The following is a 19,542-nucleotide window of genomic DNA, read 5'->3' as shown; positions in this document are numbered from 1 at the left end:
AATAAATGTGGTGTCCACCCCTCCTCCACCCTGGTTGAATAACTTGCAAATCATTGCCTTGAGTCCCATATCCAGACCAAGGCTGTGAGTGTTTGCATGTGGTGAGTGTGCTGTGAGTGTATGTGGATGCTTGCTTAGAGCTTTTTTTTAAAGTTTGTTGTCAGGGTTTCTTGTTTTGTTTTGTTAAATATTTTTCTTTCTTTCTTTCTTTGGCTGTGCTAGGTCTTAGCTGTGGCATAAACGATCTTCACTCTTAGCTGTAGCATGTGGGATCTAGTTCCCCAACCAGGGATCCAACCAAGGCCCCCTGCACTGGGAGCAGGGGAATGTTACCCACTGGACCATCCGAGAAGTCCCAGAGCATTGCTATATTTAGGAGCACTTATTACTGATTAAGGTAAAATCCCAGCCAAAAATCAGTAGTAGTTTGTGCGGTGATGAGATATTAATAATTGTGTAGAAGATCCTTGTATACTTTATACAGTGCTTGGTGGGTTGGAAAAAGGGGATACCCCTAACCAAATAAAAAAGATATATGAGGTCCTGCTGACAGCTTCTCTGATGAGACTTATCAGTGAGAATCAGCTACCCTCTCCAGTATTCTTGCCTGGAGAATCCCATGGACAGAGGAACTCTGTGGACTACAGTCCATAGGGTCGAGAAGAGTCGGACATAGCACAGCATATATCAGTGAGAATGGGCTTGTTTATTCTACAGCCTGTTTACTTGTTTTAAGTGAAAACCGACCCCTCCAGCTGCTCCCAGAAGGTTCTCTCTCAGTTATCCAACCCTCTCCCTGAACTTTAAATCTCTCCCTCTTGACTGGCTCTTGACTCTCATCTCGTTAAGTCTCTGCCAGGACCCTGACTCTCCAGGACAGGGTCTTCCCTCAGCTTGTGCCTCCCAGATGCCTTCCTCCAAGGAGAGCTCTACTTTTCCTGGATCAGCTTCCCGTCCCCCACCCACCCCCTCACTCTACTCCAGACCCCCAGTTTCTGCTTATCCCACTCCCCTCTTTCTGCTGATGCAGAATGACAGGCCCTTCCAGCTGCTACTTGCTGGACTTCTGGGTGGCATTGTTCCTTCTGACTAGTCCCTACTGAAAACTCTCACCTCTCGGGACCTCCTCACACTCTGAACCCTCAGAGGGCATTCTGATTGCTTCTCAGCCTCTTATGCCGGCTCCTTTGCCTCGGCTCTGCTTACCAACCTGCTCAGCCCCACACATGGGCAATTTCTGGACTGTGGTCCTGGTCCTCCTCTCTCCCTTCTGCAGAGTCCTCTCTGGGTGATCTCAGGCTTCCTGTCTTTCTGCGTTAGACGGTCAGTCATGTCCAACTCTTTGCCACCCCATACACTGTACCAGCCAGGCTCCTCTGTCCATGGAATTCTCCAGGCAGGAATACTGGAGTGGGTGGTCATTTCTTTCTCTGGGGAATCTTCCCAACCCAGGCATTGAACCCAGGTCTCACATACCTCAGGCAGATTCTTTATCATTTGAGCAATGACTATCGTTTGTTGTTTGACACAAATCTCTATTTCTAGCCTAGAAGGTGCTCTCCGGGTATTGAAACCTATAGACCCTATGGCCCTTCTCCTGGGCATCTGTGCTGGGGCTTCCCACAGGAACCTCACCTCAAACTTGTTGGATTCCTCCTTAAACTTGCTGCTCTTCTTGTAGGTCCTTCTTCTGAAGAAAGCCCCTCACCCTCCCAAGTCACCCAATGGAAACTTGGTGTCCTTCTGTCACCAAAGAGTCTGTATCCTTTCTCACACACCAGCTCAATCAGACACCAAGTCCTGTCAACACCACCGGCCACATTGCTCAGATTCCTCTTTTCTTCTCTGTCCTGAGGTCACCGGCCTCATCTGACCCTCTGCCTCCTGTCAGTGTCCTTGCTTCTGTCTTTCACACACTCGGTGCTCTCTCAGCATTGAAGCCAGAGCTGCACCCCTGGAATGCAGATCAGGGTGCAGTGACCTGGGCATCTGGAGGGGTTCCAGGGGCCTCATGGGGACTCTGGGACAGCAGCCAGGCTCAGGAACCACGTTCTGGGGCCCAACCTGGGGACTGGGGATGGCACCTGGCTCCCAGGGATTGAGTCACCGTCAGCACATTTACACAGGCTGTGGGCAAGTTTGTCCAAAGGGAAATAAGACTTAATGGAGGAAGCAGGATGTGTAGCTCCTTTCCCCTGAGTAATTGTCCAACAGAAACACCTTTAAACAGTTGTTTATGCTGTGTGATATAATGATTGTGAAGCCTAGATGACATGAATTCAGAGGAAGCAATGTGACAGCAAGATGCTTCTAGAGAAGGTGGGCAGAGGGGACAACTTCTTCTATATCAGTTCCTCCTCAAGGTCAGGCCAATGCTCTCCCTCCCACTCCCTGATCATTGCTCCCTCTCCTCTAGGAGACCTGGGGATTCCCCACCAGAGTGGACATTCTTGATCTGTGATTGGTAACACTGGTCGGGATGAAAAAAGTGTTAGTGTTCTCTTGACTATGTGTTCTGAGCTGGAAGGAAACACCATCACTTATCAAAGGATCCATAATGAAGTTCCTGGGCTGGAAAGGCTTGCCATGGGGCCAGGGCCAGGTTTGACCTTCGATTCTGTCCCCCCTTTATTACAAAGTCCACATGAACCATTTCAACTGAGTATAGGAGGGCCTGAGACCCTGTACTGGAACGCTTGCACTTGGCACCTGGACAAATATCTCCTTGAGCAGCTGAATACAAAGAAACTGTAACAGACTAAAAATATCTGCAAGCACTGGGCAGCCCAGGCAGTTATGAACAAGGAGATACAAAAAAGACAGAAATGTATTGCTGCTTCTGAGGTGAAAGGAGAAGAGCAGGTATTGGGCATGACCCGTGCACACAGCACCACCAAAGGGGAGGGCAGACCACCTAAGCCAGCCCTCAGTCCGCTCCAGGGATCTGCCCCGACTCTGACTCCACTGAAGGGACCAGGCCACAGAGGGCAAGCAAGGGAAACTGTGTTTTGTTCTTGCTCCTTCCTGTAGCAGCTTGAGAACCAGTTAACTCTCACTTGATTTACTTCACTGGCCTCTTTATGAATTCAACTGATGCAAGAGTCCGAGGCCCCAGGTTGGTCACAAAATGACCCGTATGTGGAATTTGCGTATCAAAATAGAGCAGGTTGCAGAAGCAGCTGGTATCTGGAGAACCTGACCTTTCTGAGGTTGATTTCCCTGGTTTCACATGTGCCTAGATTTCTGTCTTTCTGCAGTGCCTACTTTGCTTAAGGCCCACACACTGCACAAGCCTTCCTGACCTGATCACTTCTTCTGTCCCACCGACTCCTGTCACCACCTCACACCCAAAACCCTGACCTTGGCCAATACCTGCCCATGTGAGGTGTTTCAAGTTCTGTACCTTTGCACCTTCTGATGCTTTTGGCTGGGATGTACTGTCCCTTCTCCTCCAGGCAGACATACTCTGTCTGCAAGGTCATCTAAGGTGGCTTCTGGGGAAAGTGGCCTTGGACATGTCCAGGCTGGAAAGGAGTTTCCCCCAGGTCACAGGGAAGCACATCCATCTCTGGACCTTCAGGCTCTCCTGGTTCCCTCATACCTGGCTGCATGGAAGACGGTGTCTCCCTCACATCCCCTGCCTGACAATGGAGATGGCTTTGCTCTCTGCATCTTCAGCATTCTGGAAAAGGCTTTCCTGGGGATGAAGTTTGTGGACAGCTAGGTTAAGTTCACGGCCAGGGTATTATGCACCCTGACATCTGATGTGGTCCCTCAGTTCTGCTCAAGGGGTGGGGGTCTCTATAAACTGCAACTTCCCACTCCCTCCCGCTTCTGACTGGCTTCACTCCCCTCACGCTCCCCTCTAGTGACTCAGGGAGCTCAGGACCTCCAAGATGTTGACCTGGCTCAGCTCTTCAGCCCCCCAGCTCCCTACAGGTGATTGGTGTTCTCAGCATGACTCTCCAGGCTCCTATGCATGCCAGTAGGTTTGTGGTTGCCACATGGGAGCCCCCATCAGAGGGCTTCATGGACTAGAGGAAGGAAGATGGAATCTGGCTGGATGGCTGAACACAGGGCAGTTTTGCTTGCAGCCATGTAGCAAGGAGCAAGGTTCCATCGAGAGAGTGGAAAAATATCCCCGGGACCCATGACTTCTACCACTCCCTCCCTCCAGCTGTGTCTCCCATACCCGTCCCTCCCCTATTTTGTGAAGCTGAGTGTTTGATTTGAAACAGGAGGACAGCGTCTGACATGGGCCACTTAAAATTCAGGTTATAACCTCAGGTGCATCTTCTGAGCCTGGCCTGATCACTGCCCCGCCCCAACCTCCAAACACTGCCAATCCTCTTTCCTCAGCTGCTTGTCCTTAGTGTACATATAACGCGCTGACCCAAAGCACAACTCAAAGACAGGAACCTACAGACACTGAGGGAGGCATTGTGCACCCAGTTCTGTCGGTCTGTCCATGATGCATGCTGCATTCCAAATCAAGAGCCTGAAGACAGCCAGAGCTTTAGCGATGTTCATCTTCATTTTTCTGTCCTTGTGGGCTCTTCTGGTGATGGGCAGGGAGGAAGGTGGTGCTGGGAGTGAGAAGGAGTTGGGAAGCACTGTCATCGCAGCCTGCCTCCACACTGTCCCTCCGGATCCCCCAGTGCCCAGCCCTGGACACAGCCTGACCAGAGCCAGCTGTTTGCAGACCTGAGCCGAGAAGAGCTGACAGCTGTGATGAGCTTCCTGACCCAGAAGCTAGGTCCAGGCCTGGTGGATGCAGCCCAGGCCCGACCCTCAGACAACTGCGTCTTCTCAGTAGAGCTGCAACTGCCCCCCAAGGCGGCAGCCCTGGCCCACCTGGACAGGGGGAGTCCCCCACCTGCCCGGGAGGCACTGGCCATCATCTTCTTTGGCGGACAGCCCCAGCCCAATGTGACTGAGCTGGTGGTGGGACCGCTGCCCCAGCCCTCCTACATGCGGGATGTGACTGTGGAGCGTCATGGGGGTCCCCTGCCCTATTACCGACGCCCCTTGCTTCTCCGAGAGTCCCTGGACATAGACCAGATGATCTTCGACAGAGAACTGCCCCAGGCTGCTGGTGTCCTTCACCACTGCTGCTCCTACAAACAAGGAGGAAGGAACCTGGTGATCTTGACCACAGCTCCCCGTGGCGTGCAGTCGGGGGACAGGGCCACCTGGTTTGGCCTCTACTACAACATTTCAGGATTTGGGGTCTACCTGCACCCTGTGGGGTTGGAGCTGCTGGTAGATCACAAGGCTCTGGACCCTGCCCAGTGGACCATCCAGAAGGTGTTCTTTCAAGGCCGCTACTATGAGAGTCTGGCCCAGCTGGAGGAGCAGTTTGAGGCTGGCCAGGTGAATGTGGTGGTGATCCCAGACAATGGCACAGGTGGGTCCTGGTCCCTGAAGTCCCAGGTGCCCCCGGGTCCGGCTCCCCCTCTACAGTTCCATCCTCAGGGCCCCCGCTTCAGTGTCCAGGGCAGTCGAGTGACCTCCTCATTGTGGACTTTCTCCTTTGGCCTCGGAGCTTTCAGCGGCCCTAGGATCTTTGACGTTCGATTCCGAGGAGAGCGGCTGGCTTATGAGATCAGCCTGCAAGAGGCCCTGGTTGTCTATGGTGGGAATACCCCAGTAGCAATGGTGAGCCACTATATGGATCGAGGCTTTGGTATGGGCAAGTTCGCCACGCCCCTGACCCGCGGCGTCGACTGCCCCTATCTGGCCACCTATGTGGACTGGCACTTCCTTCTGGAGTCCCAAGCCCCCAGGACCCTACACGATGCCTTTTGTGTGTTTGAGCAGAACGAGGGCCTGCCCCTGAGGCGACACCACTCAGATGTGTTTTCTCACTATTTTGGGGGCGTTGTGGAGACAGTGCTGGTCTTAAGATCTGTGTCGGCTTTGCTCAACTATGACTATGTGTGGGATGTGATCTTTCACTCCAATGGGGCCATTGAACTCAAATTCCATGCCACGGGTTTCATCAACTCAGTGTTCCACTTTGGTGCTGCCAGACTCTATGGAAACCAGGTTCGCGAGAACACACTGGGCACTGTCCACACTCACAGTGCACACTACAAGGTGGATTTGGATGTGGGAGGTAAGACACCCTGGGAGAGGTAAGGATTGCGGTAGAGGGGCCTGGAAGATGGGGGACATCTGTGGGTGAGAGATGGGAAGCAAGGGACACACTCAGTCTGGCCTTGTCTTTGGCTCCTACTCTGAAGCCAGGCACAGGCAGACTCCACAGGGGACAGGGCAGCCGCCTGACCAACTCTTGCTCCTCCCTTCTCCCCGCTCCATTCCCACAGGACTGGAGAACTGGGTCTGGGCTGAGGACATGGCTTTTGTCCCCACGGCGATACCCTGGAGCCCCGAGCACCAGACACAGAGCCTGCAGGTGACACGGAAGCAGCTGGAGACGGAGGAGCAGGCCGCCTTCCCCCTGGGAGGGGCCTCCCCTCGCCACCTGTACCTGGCCTGCAAGCAGAACAACAAGTGGGGGCACCCTCGGGGCTACCGCATCCAGATGATCAGCGCCCCTGGGGAGCCACTGCCCCGGAACAGCCCTATGGAGAGAGCCGTCAGCTGGGGGAGGTGGGTGGGGTGCATTGTTGGAGGGGGTGGTTGTGATGAGAAGAGTGTTGGGAGGGCATTTGGGAACCCAGTTCAAATTGTACACGAGGTCAGATAAGAGCCCAAAACATTTTCCTGGTTATCAAAAGGACAACAATGAATACACACCGCCCACATGGGATGTCTTTTAAATTTTGGCAGGGCCATGTTGTGAAATTGAAAGGGATATACAGGTAAATATGGAAGGTGTTGGGCCACCCACTAGGGTGACATCGAGTGACCGTAGATGAGAGGGAAAACCTGAGGTCCATGGGTTCAGCCCCCTTCCATGATGATCAGGCAGCAGGACAGGGACAGTGACCATGGACCCCTGACCAGAGCATCTCTAGGTACCAGCTGGCCGTGACCCAGAGGAAGGAGACAGAGCCCAGCAGCACCAGCATCTTCAATCAGAATGACCCCTGGACTCCCACCGTGGACTTTGCTGACTTCATCAACAATGAGACCATTGCTGGAGAGGTCAGCTGACTGGGAGTTGAGGGAGGGGTGGAGGACACAGAGATCAGCCCCACCTTCTCTTAGGGTGGGGGCCTGAAAACCTGTGATCACCTGAAGGGCTGAGCTGACTCCTGCTTCTGTGCTTTTTTGGATCTTCTCACTACTTGTGGAGGGAAACTTCCTAAGCTGGGAGTTCATCTGCAGACCCTGGCTGAGGCTCCAGTCTTTCCTCTAGAGGCAGCAGTGCTCTCAGTCTCAGCTCTGTGGACTGAGTCCTTTAAGGGCCCCAGGATTCAGAAGGGCTGGAATGAGCAGGGAAGATCACATCTCTTATACCTAAAACTGCTCCGCTTCTGTCTTCATCACCAAAGGATTAATTTCTAAATGTCAGCCTTTTCTGTCAGTCACACTCCTTCATTCTCTTCCTCTCAGTTACTGTCTGGGAACTCCCGCAGTGTCAGGGGAGGTGCTGAAGTAGCCTGTGGGTGCCATCATTTTTCTTGGGATGGGTAGGCTGATGGCGAGGGAAATGTCAGAGATGGCAGCTGCAGGCTAGGATATGGAGGCTGGTGTTGCTCCTAATATGAAGTTGATTCTTCATGCTTTGACTTCTGGGCTACTATGAAAAAGCATTTAGATGTTAAAACCCTCTTGAGTGATGGTGGGCTCCCAAAGTGAATCCTGTGGGAGGCAGAGGTGTCCTTAGCAGCGCCAGGCCTCGTGACCCTCTTTCTTCCCCCGCTAGGACTTGGTGGCCTGGGTGACAGCCGGTTTCCTGCACATCCCACATGCAGAGGACATTCCCAACACCGTGACAGTGGGGAACAGTGTGGGGTTCTTTCTGCGACCCTACAACTTCTTTGACGAGGACCCCTCCATCAATTCTGCTGACTCCATCTACTTCCGGGAAGACCAGGATGCTGGGTCCTGTGAGGTCAACTCCCTGGCTTGCCTGCCCCAGGTTGCTGCCTGTGCCCCTGACCTCCCTGCCTTCTCCCACGGGGGCTTCTCCCCCTAGGTGTTCCCTGGTCTGGGGAAGGTGGTTGGAGCCCCATGGCCAGGGAATGTGGGGAGAAGAAGGGCTGGGAACTGGGGAGTCTGTGCCCTCGTCTTCCTCTTCACCCTCCAGGGTCCTTTCCCTTGCCTTCCCCTCCTTGCTGGGAGCATCCTGAGTCTCTGCTGCCTGAGACAGGGGCTTCTCAGCTCTGTGGACCCCAAGCTGCTGGGTTCCTGTGGCAGAGAGGAGAGGAATGGCCCGTGGGGAGTCTGGAATGATTATTAAACCTTTCTAATCGCCTCCTGGTTTTGATGTGTTTTGTTTTGTTTCCTTTTGTCTGGTTTCCTGCACTCTCAAAGCTTTTTAGGCCATGCCAGGTCTCCCCTGAGACTCCCCAGTCCTCATGTGGGAGGGCTGGATGGTGGCTCTCTAAGGGGATGGCCACCAACAGGATTCCTGCCAGGACTGTGAAGCCAGGAGTCCAGCTGGAAGGGGCTCTTTGGCCCTTGATTCCTCTCATCCTGGTCCTCCTTCTTCTCTTCCTTCTTGCCTTGCCTCCTCCTGTTCTTACCTATTCTTATATCTTGGTATTTACCTCCGGGACCTCAGCCGAGGTTCCTCAGCTCTCATTTTTCAACTCTGGTCTCCTTTTCTGACTCTAGGCCTGTGGAAGTCTGAAAATGCAAGGGACATCTAGCTTGAGAAGACAGTTCCCATCTGTCTCCCTGTGTCTGGAGGCTGCCCCTTTCCCAGTCCGGGGACAGTGTGTTTGTATAGGCCTGTCTTGCATCCTCTTGCAGGGGTGGTCGTGGAGACAGCAGCAGCTCGAGGTAGCCCTTGAGGTGGATTTGTGGGTGCAGTGGTCACGAGGAGTGGTCATTTTGTGCCAGGTCTCCCTGTGACCTGTGTCCTCTGCACACTGCAGTAGCCAGTAGGGGAGGTTGGGTGGGCACCTAGGGAGAGAGGCAAGAAGACCTGTCGTGGAGCCAGGCGTTGTCCAATCACGTGTGACCGTGCAAAGGAGCCAGGACCTCTGGGGGTGGAGCCTCCCCCACAGGCTGTCCCTGGGCTGATGTGGATGGAATGGGTCTGGAGCCAGGGTCTCTCTACACATGTCCAGAGATTTCAAATTATAGAACTGCCTTTCCTAGAAGATTCATTAACTAAATTCTTATACAGTCTTACAAAGCAATATTACATAGCTATAAAACCAATCACATTTCTTTCTAGAAATTAATCTTCTAAAGAGCAAGGCAAGGTACAGAAGTGTATATAGGGCACCACCTTTTGTGTTCTAAAGGAAAGATCATATAAATACATATTTACATGTCTTATAGATGCATATTCAGAAGACATGGGTGACAGTGATTGCCTCTGGAGGGCATCCAGGTGGAAGGGACTCAGGAAGGGGGACTTAGTAGTATAAACCTTTTTAAAAACTTTGAGCCATATGACTGTATTACCTATTCATTTATTATTATTCAAATAATAAATGGCCCCATACAAGACCTGACTTCATCCTTTAAACCATTAATAAGTTGTCTTTTCAGATAGGGTAGAATGGGGGAGGATAAACTATGTTGAGAGATGAGCCCAGGGACTCATTTTTCTAAACTTTTGAGACCCAAAGAAATAGGTGTGGTCTCTGGTGACCCCTTCGCCTCATCTTCTCTGTACGTCTCCGAGGAAAACGTTAAACCTCAGTCAGTCTCTCTTTGACTGTCTATGGCTCACTCTCCCTGTCTGTCTCTCTTCAGAGAAGGGGAATGAGAAGCAATGGGGAGGGGTGACCTCCACCTGCTGGAAGCCCATGCAGGGCTGAGGGGTGAAGGACAGGAAACAGATTTCAGATGCTGCTCAGATTCTGACCTGAGGGAGTCACACCCAGGGAGCACACACAGCACAGAAGCTTCTGATCCTTTCTGTATTGCTCCAAGCCCAGGTTCACTGCTGGGTCAACAGTGGATGGAGATGAATCAGTGAGCTGGAGAGAAGCTAGGTTTCAAAGAACTGGGAGAAAGACCTCAGTCAGGAGAGAGTGTGGTGGGTGGATGAATTTATAACACGACCCAAGGTGGAAGCCAGTGTGGCAGGGGACAGAGGCTGCGGAAAAGGAACAGTTAAAGACTGAGACAGAGGAGAAAATGGATGTTGTGGTTGCCGTGGTTCTGATTCTGACTTGATGCCTTTTCTCTCTCTGACCTGTCATTGAACATCTCCATAAGATGTATATGCTGTTGTCTCCACCTCCTTCTGGCTCCTTCTAATGGTCAGTTGCATGAGATTCAGTGCTGGAAGGAAAGGAATAAGGGAATTATTTCTTTTGGAATAAAGGAATGTGGTGTCAATCCCCTTCCCTACCCGGGCAAAATAACTTGCAAGTCATTGCCTTGAAACCATGTCCAGACCAAGGCAGTGAGTGTTTATAAGTGGTGAGTGTGCATGTGATTGTGTGTGGATGCTCGATCACAGCTTTGATGTGGAACAAAGACTATAGTTGTGTCTCTCTAGGGATGTAGTCTCTCTAGATTACAGCTGGTCTAGGGATGACACCCCTGGCCCAGGCCTCAGTGGACATGTAGATCGAGAGCTTCTCAGCCTATTGAGGTCAGGAGGCCTGCAAGGTGGACCTCCAGCCATACACCCCACCCACTCTCTCCTTAATACCTTGAGGCTGGCTGGATGTTAGCCTCAAACACATGGTCAAGCCAAAGGAGGGAAGGGTAACCCAGGATGTCAGGTTCTAAGGAACTCCTGTCCCCAAGGGCACAATCTTTTGGACTTGGGCCCATTGCCCTTGAGGACCTGAACTAGGGGACACCCAAGGTGTCCTTACAGGAGGGGCATACCTGGGAACCCAGGCATGGAGACACAGGCAAAGCCTGTGAGCAGCGGAAGCTGTGGCCTCCTGCCTTGGCTCTCCTGCAGCCCCTAGGCAGGGCTCCTCTGTGAGTGCAGGGTAGGATTCCCACATGCGTTCACCAAAGACTTCCCCAATGCCTCCTGTGTGCCAGGCACCTTGGGAGGCACCAGGGTACATTATGGAGTAAGGCACAATGTCGCCCCAGGGGTGACAGGGGCAAGTCAGCAGTCAAACATCAGGGAGTTTTTCAGGGAGGTGTGAGGAGGACAAAGCAGGGGTTCCTAACCTGGACTTAGGGACTGGAGAAGGCTTCCTGAGGGACGTGATGTCTAAGCTGATGGACAGAGCTGGCCACAGGAGAAGGAATTGAGTAGTGACAAGTTTCCAGGAAGAGAGAACAACATGTTCAAAGGCCAGGAAGTGACAAGGTAACACCGTCCAAGTCCCCAAGTTCACTGACAGGTGTGTGGGCTGAGAGCAGAGCCTGGAGGGCCGCAGGGGCAGAGCAGGCAGGTGCTTGCAATCCACGGTTACCCTAAGGGAAACGGGGAGCCCTGGAAGCATTCTCAGAAGGGAGTGAGAATTTCCTTTGCCCCTCCTGCAGTGGGGCCCAGTGTGTGAACCACTGGACCACCAGGGAAGTCCCAGGGCATCACTATTTTAATGAACACTTAACACTTAGGAGAGTCAGTGGCTGATTAAAGTAAAATCCTAGCCCAAAATAGTTCCCTTGGTCCTTTGTGTGCTGATGGGATAATTGCTTAGATGATCCTTGTAAACTTTATACAGATGATGGTGGGATGGGAGAAAATGAAACCCCTAACAGCAACAAAAAATGTTTCTTGCCTCTCCCTGAGAGCTTCTTTGACTGGACTTGGCAGTGAAAATGGCCAAATTTTCATTATTTCTACAGACTCTACCTGTTTTAAGGGAATCCCACCCCTGCTGGCCCCCTCCAGAAGGTTCTCTCTCAGTTGTCCACTCCTCTCTCTGAACTTTAAATCTCTCCCTTTTAACTGGCTCTTGACTCAACTCGCTAAGTCGATGCCAGGGCACAGCCGCTCCTGGGGGTGTCTTCCCTGGGTCTGTTCCTTCCAGGCCATCCTCCAACGAGAGCTCTACCTTTCCAGGGTCAGCTTCCTTCCCCTGAGTCCCTCCTCATCCCATTCCCTCCCTCTGCTGATGCAGAACCCACACTCCCTTCCAGCTGCTACTTCTGGACCTCTGGGTGGCCTTGGTCCTCTCTGACTAGTCCCTACTGAAAACTCTCGCCTGTTGTGACCTCCTCACATGCTGACCCCTCCAAGGGCATGCCGGCTGCTTCTCAGGCTCCTGTGCCAGCTCCTTTCCTTCTGCTCCGCCAGCCCCCTCAGCCCCAAACCTGGGCGTTTTCTGGCCTTTGGCGCCGGCCCTCCTCTCTCCCCTCTGCACAGTCCTCCATGGATGATCGCAGGCTCTCCTATCTTTAATGATTACTACTTGTTGTTCAACCTAAATCTCAATTTCTAGCCTAGAAGCTGTTCTCCCATCCCTGGAAACCCATAGAGACAATGGTCCTTTTTCTGGGCATCTATGCCTGGGCTTCCCAGGAGCACCTCAACCTCAAACTTATTGGTTTCCTCCTTAACCTTGCTGTTCTTCTTATAGGTCCTTCTGATGAGGAAAGCCCCTTGCTCACTCAAGTCACCCGTTAGAGGAAATTCCTTGGTGGTCCAGAGGTTAGGGCTCCTCCCATCCCCTGTAGCCATCACGGGGTCCATGCATGGTTGGGGAACTAGGATCCTACAACTTGCACTGTGGGACCAAAAAAGAAAAGTCCATAAATTACCAAGTCACCGAATGGAACTGTGTCTTTGTGTGGCCTAAGTCGCTGTGCTCTTTCTCACCCACCCACCCAGCCAATCAGACACCGAGTCCTGTCAGCTCCACCCACCACATTGCTCAGACCCTCCCTTCCTCCTGTGCTCCAGGTCACTGGCCTCGGTCGGGCCCTTTGCCTCCCGTCCGGTGTCATGGTCCCTGTCTGTCCCACATCCAAGCCCTGCTCGGAACCACAGTCAGAGCCGTGTCCCCAGATTGCAGATTGGAGTGCAGTGACCTACGTGTCCTTCCGCTGCTGGACTGGGCCTCAGAGCAGAAGCTCAGCTCAGTCACCGCCTCCTGGGGCCCAGATCTTGGGGTTGGACATGGGCTCTGGGTCCCAGGAATCAACTCACTTTGAGCATAGTCACAGAGGCTGGGGCCAAGTTTGTCCAAAGGGAAATAAGTCCCAGGGGTAGGGGTAGGGGGTGGACAACATGTAGTCCTGTCTCCTGAGTAATTCTCCAAATGAGACTCCTTTTTGGTTTTAGGATGGTTGACACAATGATTGTGAAGCCTATGATGAAAGGACATCAGAGGAAGCGATGTGTCAGCAGGACACTTAGAGAAGATGGGCGGGGGCACCTTCTTCTGTACCAATTCCTCTACCAGGTCAGGCAAAATCTCTCCCTCCTGCTCCCTGATCATTACCCACCTTCCCTAGGAGACCTGGAATACCCCAGCAGAGTGGCTGTTCTTGACCTCTGCTTGGTCACCCTGGTTGGGATTACTTTTACCAAGCACAGGGAAAGCATTATCCATCCTCTTGATGATGTGTTCTTACCAAGGAGAAGAGGCCATCACTTACAAAAGGATCCAGAATGAAGTTCATGGCCTGGAAAGGCTGGCCGTGTAGCCAGGGCTGGGTGTGACCTTAGATTCTGCTCCTCTTATTACAAAGTTCGCATGAACTGTTTCAATTTCAGAGACTGGGGCTGAAGACCCTTGAGTGGGGTGCTTGCACTGGCACATGGACAAATGTCTCCTCAAGCAACAGAATACAGCGAAACTGTAAGGCATTAAAAATACTGGCATGGACCAGCAGTTGAGGCAATCATGAACCATAAGATACAAAAAGAGCACAAGTGTACTGCCACTTCTGAGTTGCCAAAAGCAAAAGCAGTGTATTGGGCACGATCCCTGCCCACAGCACCACTAGCAGTTGGGCAGACCACCTAAGCCAGCCCTGGGGCCCGCTCAGCGGATCTGCCCCCTGCTTACTCCACTGAAGAACCAGTCCACGGAGGGCAAGCAAGGGAACCTGTGTTTTGTTCTTGCTCCTTCCTGCAGCAGCTTGAGTACCAGGAAGGCCCTGGCTCAATTCCTCCTCTTGCCTCTTATCAATTCTACCGATGAAAGTGTCCAGGGACGCAGCTTGGTAACAAAAGGAACCGTATATGGAATTTCCATATCACAATAGAGCTGGTTGCAGAAGCAGCTGGTATCTGGAGAACCTGAACTTTCTGGGGTTGATTTCCCTGGTTTCACATGTTTCCAGATTTCTGTCTTTCTGCAGTGCCTACTTTGCTTAAGACCCACACACTGCACAGGCCTTCCTGACCTGATCTCTTCTGCTGTCCCACTGACTCCTGTCTCCACCTCACACCAAATACGTTGACCTTGGCCATTCCTGCCCATGCCCAGACTGTTTCAAGCTCTGTACCTTTGCACCTTCTGATCCTTTTGACTGGAACGTACTGTCCATTCTCCTCCAGGCGACCTGCAAGGTCATCTAAGGAGCCTTTCGGGGGAAGTGGTCTTGGGCGTGTGCAGTTTGGAAAGGCTTCTCCCCCAGGTCCCCAGGGAAGCATGTCCCATCTCTGGGACCCTCAGGTCTTCTGGTCCTGTCAGGGCCTGGCTGCACAGAAGATGGTGTCTCCCCCACATCACCTGCCTGAGAATGGAGGCAGCTTTGCTCTCTGCCTCTGCAGTATTCTGGAAAGGGTTTCCTGGGGATGAGGCTTGTGGACACCTGGGTTAAGTTCACAGCCAGGGTTCCAGACACCGTGACCTGTGATGGTCTATCAGTCCTGCTCATGGGGTAAGGAGGGGGTCTTTCTTATACTGACTGTTCCCCCCACTGCATGCTCCCCACCAATGACTCAGGGAGCTCAGGGCCTCAAAGATGTTGATCTGGCTCAGCCCTTCAGTCTCCAGATCCTCCCTGGTGCTTTGGGTTCTCAGCATGACTCTGCAGGCTCCTGTGCGTTCCTGTAGGATTCTGGTTGATGGGGGAGCAGAGGACAGTGATGAGGGCTTCCCAGACTAGAGGAAGGAAGGAGCACATCCTCTAGAGGGTTGTGCTCAGGTGTGTTTTGCTTGCAGCCAGGTAGCCAGGAGAAAGTTAGGGCCTGGAGCAGGAAGGAAGAGCCCAAGGACAGTCCCTTTCTGTCCCCGTCACATCTTCCTCTTCTCGCTCCAGCTGTGTACTCAAACCCAGCCCTCCCCCACTTTGTGCTCCAACCTTGAACCTGAGTGTTTGATTTGGAACATGAAGACAGAGGCCAGTGACGTGGGCCAGTTAAAATGCAGATTCCTACCTCAGCCCTATTTCCCAAACTGAGTTAACCATGGCCCCCACCCCACCCTCCACTCCCTGCCAACCCTCTGCCCTTGGCTGCTTGTCTTGAATGTACCCATCACGCCAGTGCCCAGAAGCGCCACCCAGAGCCAGGAACTTCCAGACACTAAGGAGGGATCGTCCACTTTGTTCTGTCTGTCCGTGTATCTGTCTTGCATGCTGCGTTCTGATTCAAGAGGCTGAAGAGTCAGGAGTTTTAGTGATGCTCATCTTCATTTTTCTGTCCTTGTGGACTCTTCTGGTGATGGGCAGGGAGGAAGGTGGTGCTGGGAGTGAGAAGAGAGTTGGGAAGCAATGTCATCCCAGCCTGCCTCCCCACTGCCCCTCCGGATCCCCCAGCGCCCAGCCCTGGACACAGCCTGACCAGAGCCAGCTGTTTGCAGACCTGTGCTGAGAAGAGCTGACAGCTGTGATGAGCTTCCTGACCCAGAAGCTGGGGCCAGACCTGGTGGATGCAGCCCAGGCCCAACCCTCAGACAACTGCATCTTCTCAGTAGAGCTGGAGCTGCCCCCCAAGGCGGCAGCCCTGGCCCACCTGGACAGGGGGAGCCCCCCACCTGCCCGGGAGGCACTGGCCATCATCTTCTTTGGCAGACAACCCCAGCCCAATGTGACTGAGCTGGTGGTGGGACCGCTGCCCCAGCCCTCCTACATGCGGGATGTGACCGTGGAGCGTCATGGGGGTCCCCTGCCCTATTACCGACGCCCCGTGCTTCTCCGAGAGTACCTGGACATAGACCAGATGATCTTAGACAGAGAACTGCCCCAGGCTTCTGGTGTCCTTCATCACTGCTGCTCCTACAAACAAGGAGGACAGAAACTGCTGACCATGAACTCAGCTCCCCGTGGATTACAATCAGGTGATAGGTCCACCTGGTTTGGCATCTACTATAACATCACAAAGGGTGGGCCTTACCTGCACCCTGTGGGGTTGGAGCTGCTGGTAGATCACAAGGCTCTGGACCCTGCCCAGTGGACCATCCGGAAGGTGTTCTTTCAAGGCCGCTACTATGAGAGTCTGGCCCAGCTGGAGGAGCAGTTTGAGGCTGGCCAGGTGAATGTGGTGGTGATCCCAGACAATGGCACAGGTGGGTTCTGGTCCCTGAAGTCCCAGGTGCCCCCGGGTCCAGCTCCCCCTCTGCAGTTCCATCCTCAGGGCACTCGCTTCAGTGTCCAGGGCAGTCGAGTGACCTCCTCATTGTGGACTTTCTCCTTTGGCCTTGGAGCTTTCAGTGGTCCTAGGATCTTTGATGTTCGATTCCGAGGAGAGCGGCTGGCTTATGAGATCAGCCTGCAAGAGGCTGGCGCTGTCTATGGTGGGAATACCCCAGCAGCAATGCTCACTCGCTATATGGATAGTGGCTTTGGCATGGGTTACTTCGCCACACCCCTGATTCGTGGGGTAGACTGCCCCTATCTGGCCACCTACGTGGACTGGCACTTCGTTGTGGAGTCCCAAGCCCCCAAGACACTACACGATGCCTTTTGTGTGTTTGAGCAGAACAAGGGCCTGCCTCTGAGGCGACACCACTCAGATTTTCTTTCCCACTATTTCGGGGGCGTTGTGGAGACAGTGCTGATCTTCAGGTCTGTGTCCACGATGCTCAACTATGACTATGTGTGGGATATGGTCTTCTACCCCAATGGGGCCATAGAAGTCAAATTACATGCCACGGGCTACATCAGCTCAGCATTCCTCTTTGGTGCTGCCCGAAGATACGGAAACCAGGTTGGGGAACACACGCTGGACACCATCCACACCCACAGTGCCCACTACAAGGTGGATCTGGATGTGGGAGGTAAGACACCTCAGGGGAGGCAAGGATTCCAGTAGAGGGGGCTGAACGACTGGGGACATCTTCCGGTGAGAGGGGAGGGAAGCAGGGGACACACTCAGTCTGGTCTTCTCTTTGGCCCCCACTCTGAAGCCAGGTGCAGGCAGAGTCCAGAGTGGGCAGGGCAGCTGCCTGACCAGGCCTCCCTCCTCCCCTCACCTTTTGCATCCCCACCCCCCAAGGACTGGAGAACTGGGTCTGGGCTGAGGACATGGCTTTTGTCCCCACGGCGGTACCCTGGAGCCCTGAGCACCAGATACAGAGCCTGCAGGTGACCCGGAAGCAGTTGGAGACGGAGGAGCAGGCCGCCTTCCCCCTGGGAGAGTCCTCCCCTCGCTATCTGTACCTGGCCAGCAAGCAGAACAACAAGTGGGGGCACCCTCGGGGCTATCGCATCCAGACGGTCAGCTTTGCTGGGGGACCACTGCCCCAGAACAGCTCCATGGGGAGAGCCTTCAGCTGGGGAAGGTGGGTGGGGTGTGTTATTGGAGGGGGGTGGATGAGATGAGAAGAGCATGTTGGGAGGGGCAATTGGGAACCTCATTCAAATTCTACACCAGGTGAGCTAAGAGCACAAAACTTATTTCTTGGATATCAAAAGGCCAACGGTGGACACACAGCCCCCTGGGAATGCTAGAGCCCACATGGGAAAAGTCTTCTCTGTTGTGGCTGGGTCATGCTGTGAAATTGCAAGGTATCAACAGGTAGACATGAAAAGATGCTGAGCTACTGACAACTTCTAGGGTGACATTGAGTGACTGTAGATGAGAGGGGAAACCTGAGGTCCATGGGCTTGGCTCCCTTCCATGACGACCAGGCAGCAGGACAGGGACAGAGTCCATGGACCCCTGACCAGAGCATCTCTAGGTACCAGCTGGCCGTGACCCAGAGGAAGGAGACAGAGCCCAGCAGCTCCAGTGTCTTCAATCAGAATGACCCCTGGACTCCCACCGTGGACTTTGCTGACTTCATCAACAATGAGACCATTGCTGGAAAGGTCAGCTGACTGCGGGAGAAGAGGGATGGGTTGGGGGATACAGAGATCAGCCCAACCTTCCTTTGCGGTGGGGGCTGAAACCCCGTGATCACCTCAAGGGCTGAGCTGACTCCTGCTTCTGTGCTTTTGTGGATCTGCTCATTACTTGTGGAGGGAAACTTCCTAAGCTGGGAGTTCATCTGCAGACCCTCAAGAGGCAACAGCCCTCTTAGTCTCAGTCTCAGCTCTGTGGACTGAGTCCTTTAAGGGCTGCAGGATTCAGGAGGGCTCGAGTGATCACAGAAGATAACATTGCTTATATCAATATCTCTGTTTTTGGCTTCACACTAAAGATTAATTCCTAAATGTCAGCCTTTTCTGCCTCTCAATGCCTGATCTTCCCTCTTTCATTCTCCTCTCAGTTACAGTTTGGGAATACTCCCAGAGTCAAGGGAGGTACTGAAGTAACCTAAAGGTTGCATTATTCCCCTCAGATGCATAGACTGATGGTGATGTGATAGGGAAAGTCAGAGATGGAGACTTTAGGCTAGCAAGGAGTTCTGGTATTGCTCCCAATGTGAAATCGATTCTTTATGCTTTGATTTCTGGGCTAGTAGGAAAACATTAAAGACTTAAAACTCTCTTGTTCGAAGCTAGGCTCCCAAAGTGAAGCCTGGGGAGGCAATTGACCTTAGCAGTGCCAGGAGTCTTGACTCTCTTTCTACCCCACTAGGACTTGGTGGCCTGGGTGACAGTCGGTTTCCTGCACATCCCACATGCAGAGGACATTCCCAACACGGTGACAGTAGGGAACGGTGTGGGCTTCTTCCTGCGACCCTACAACTTCTTTGACCAGGAGCCCTCCATGGATTCTGCTGACTCCATCTACTTCCGGGAAGACCAGGATGCTGGGTCCTGCGAGGTCAACTCCCTGGCTTGCCTGCCACAGGTTGCTGCCTGTGTCCCTGACCTCCCTGCCTTCTCCCACGGGGGCTTCCCTGAGTACTAGGTGGTCCTTGGGGTGAGGAATGTGTCTAGGACCCAAAGACAAGGGAGTGTGGAGAGGGGAGGGGCTGGGCACTGAGTTTCTCCCAGCTCCCACCCCAGGTTCCTCCCTCTCCCATCTTCTGCCCTTGCCTCCTCATCCTTCCTGGGAGTATCCGTAGCCTGTGCTGCCTGACCCATGGGCTTCTCAACTCTGTTGACTCCAGACCTGCTGCATTGCTATCGCAGAGAGAAGATAAATGGCCAACTGGAAGTCTAGTGTGATGATTAAACCTTTCTAGAAGACTTAACTTTGGCAATTTTTTTGTTTGTTTTCTACTTATTTTGCCTTCT

General features: G+C 53.1%; 2 protein-coding genes and 1 long non-coding RNA gene across 10 annotated transcripts in view; 2 read left to right on the top strand and 1 right to left on the bottom strand.

Moving 5' to 3' along the window:
• Positions 1–8,389, top strand: part of LOC110133834 (amine oxidase [copper-containing] 3) — a 13,515-nt gene extending 5,126 nt beyond the window's left edge. Inside the window, exons 1-4 of one of the 5 annotated variants that reach the window (XM_070479460.1) lie at positions 2,501–5,407; positions 6,330–6,615; positions 6,984–7,113; positions 7,838–8,389. In XM_070479460.1, the coding sequence (XP_070335561.1) occupies positions 4,732–5,407; positions 6,330–6,615; positions 6,984–7,113; positions 7,838–8,110 (1,365 nt within the window). In that variant the 5' untranslated portion in view covers positions 2,501–4,731 and the 3' untranslated portion in view covers positions 8,111–8,389. The other 4 variants (XR_011492333.1, XM_020888058.2, XM_070479458.1 and 1 more) reach the window with 4 other exon arrangements.
• A 345-nt stretch (positions 8,390–8,734) lies between these two features.
• LOC110133838 (uncharacterized) lies at positions 8,735–15,800 on the bottom strand. Of its 3 annotated transcripts, XR_011492337.1 has the most exons (4): positions 15,449–15,800; positions 13,169–13,329; positions 12,581–12,746; positions 9,541–10,380 (listed from the first exon to the last, which is right to left on the bottom strand). It is a non-coding gene; the product is annotated as an uncharacterized lncRNA (long non-coding RNA). The 3 variants fall into 3 exon arrangements; XR_011492336.1 differs by lacking the exons at positions 9,541–10,380; positions 15,449–15,800 and adding an exon at positions 8,735–9,042 and having other exon boundaries at positions 12,631–12,746; positions 13,169–14,122; XR_011492335.1 differs by lacking the exon at positions 15,449–15,800 and having other exon boundaries at positions 13,169–14,122.
• Positions 15,424–19,499, top strand: LOC110133835 (primary amine oxidase, liver isozyme). Of its 2 annotated transcripts, none has more exons than XM_020888063.2 (4): positions 15,424–16,481; positions 17,411–17,696; positions 18,096–18,225; positions 18,938–19,499. In XM_020888063.2, the coding sequence occupies exons 1-4, from the start codon at positions 15,806–15,808 to the stop codon at positions 19,211–19,213; spliced, it is 1,368 nt and encodes a 455-aa protein (XP_020743722.2). In that variant the 5' UTR covers positions 15,424–15,805; the 3' UTR covers positions 19,214–19,499. The 2 variants fall into 2 exon arrangements, with proteins under 2 accessions (XP_020743722.2, XP_020743721.2); XM_020888062.2 differs by having other exon boundaries at positions 15,425–17,192.
• The last annotated feature ends 43 nt before the right edge of the window (positions 19,500–19,542 follow it).

Source organism: Odocoileus virginianus, chromosome 17 (assembly GCF_023699985.2).
Source record: "Odocoileus virginianus isolate 20LAN1187 ecotype Illinois chromosome 17, Ovbor_1.2, whole genome shotgun sequence".
NCBI lineage: Eukaryota > Metazoa > Chordata > Mammalia > Artiodactyla > Cervidae > Odocoileus > Odocoileus virginianus.
The sequence above is the reverse complement of the archived record's forward strand: the minus strand, read 5'-3'. Positions and strand labels throughout refer to the sequence as shown.

Coding starts and splice junctions, on each gene's coding strand:
- LOC110133835 (XM_020888062.2), top strand. CDS start 15,806: ATGAGCTTCCTGACCCAGAAGCTGGGGCCAGACCTGGTGGATGCAGCC. Junction 17,697..18,095: donor AGAGCCTTCAGCTGGGGAAG/GTGGGTGGGGTG, acceptor GAGCATCTCTAG/GTACCAGCTGGCCGTGACCC. Junction 18,226..18,937: donor ATGAGACCATTGCTGGAAAG/GTCAGCTGACTG, acceptor CTACCCCACTAG/GACTTGGTGGCCTGGGTGAC.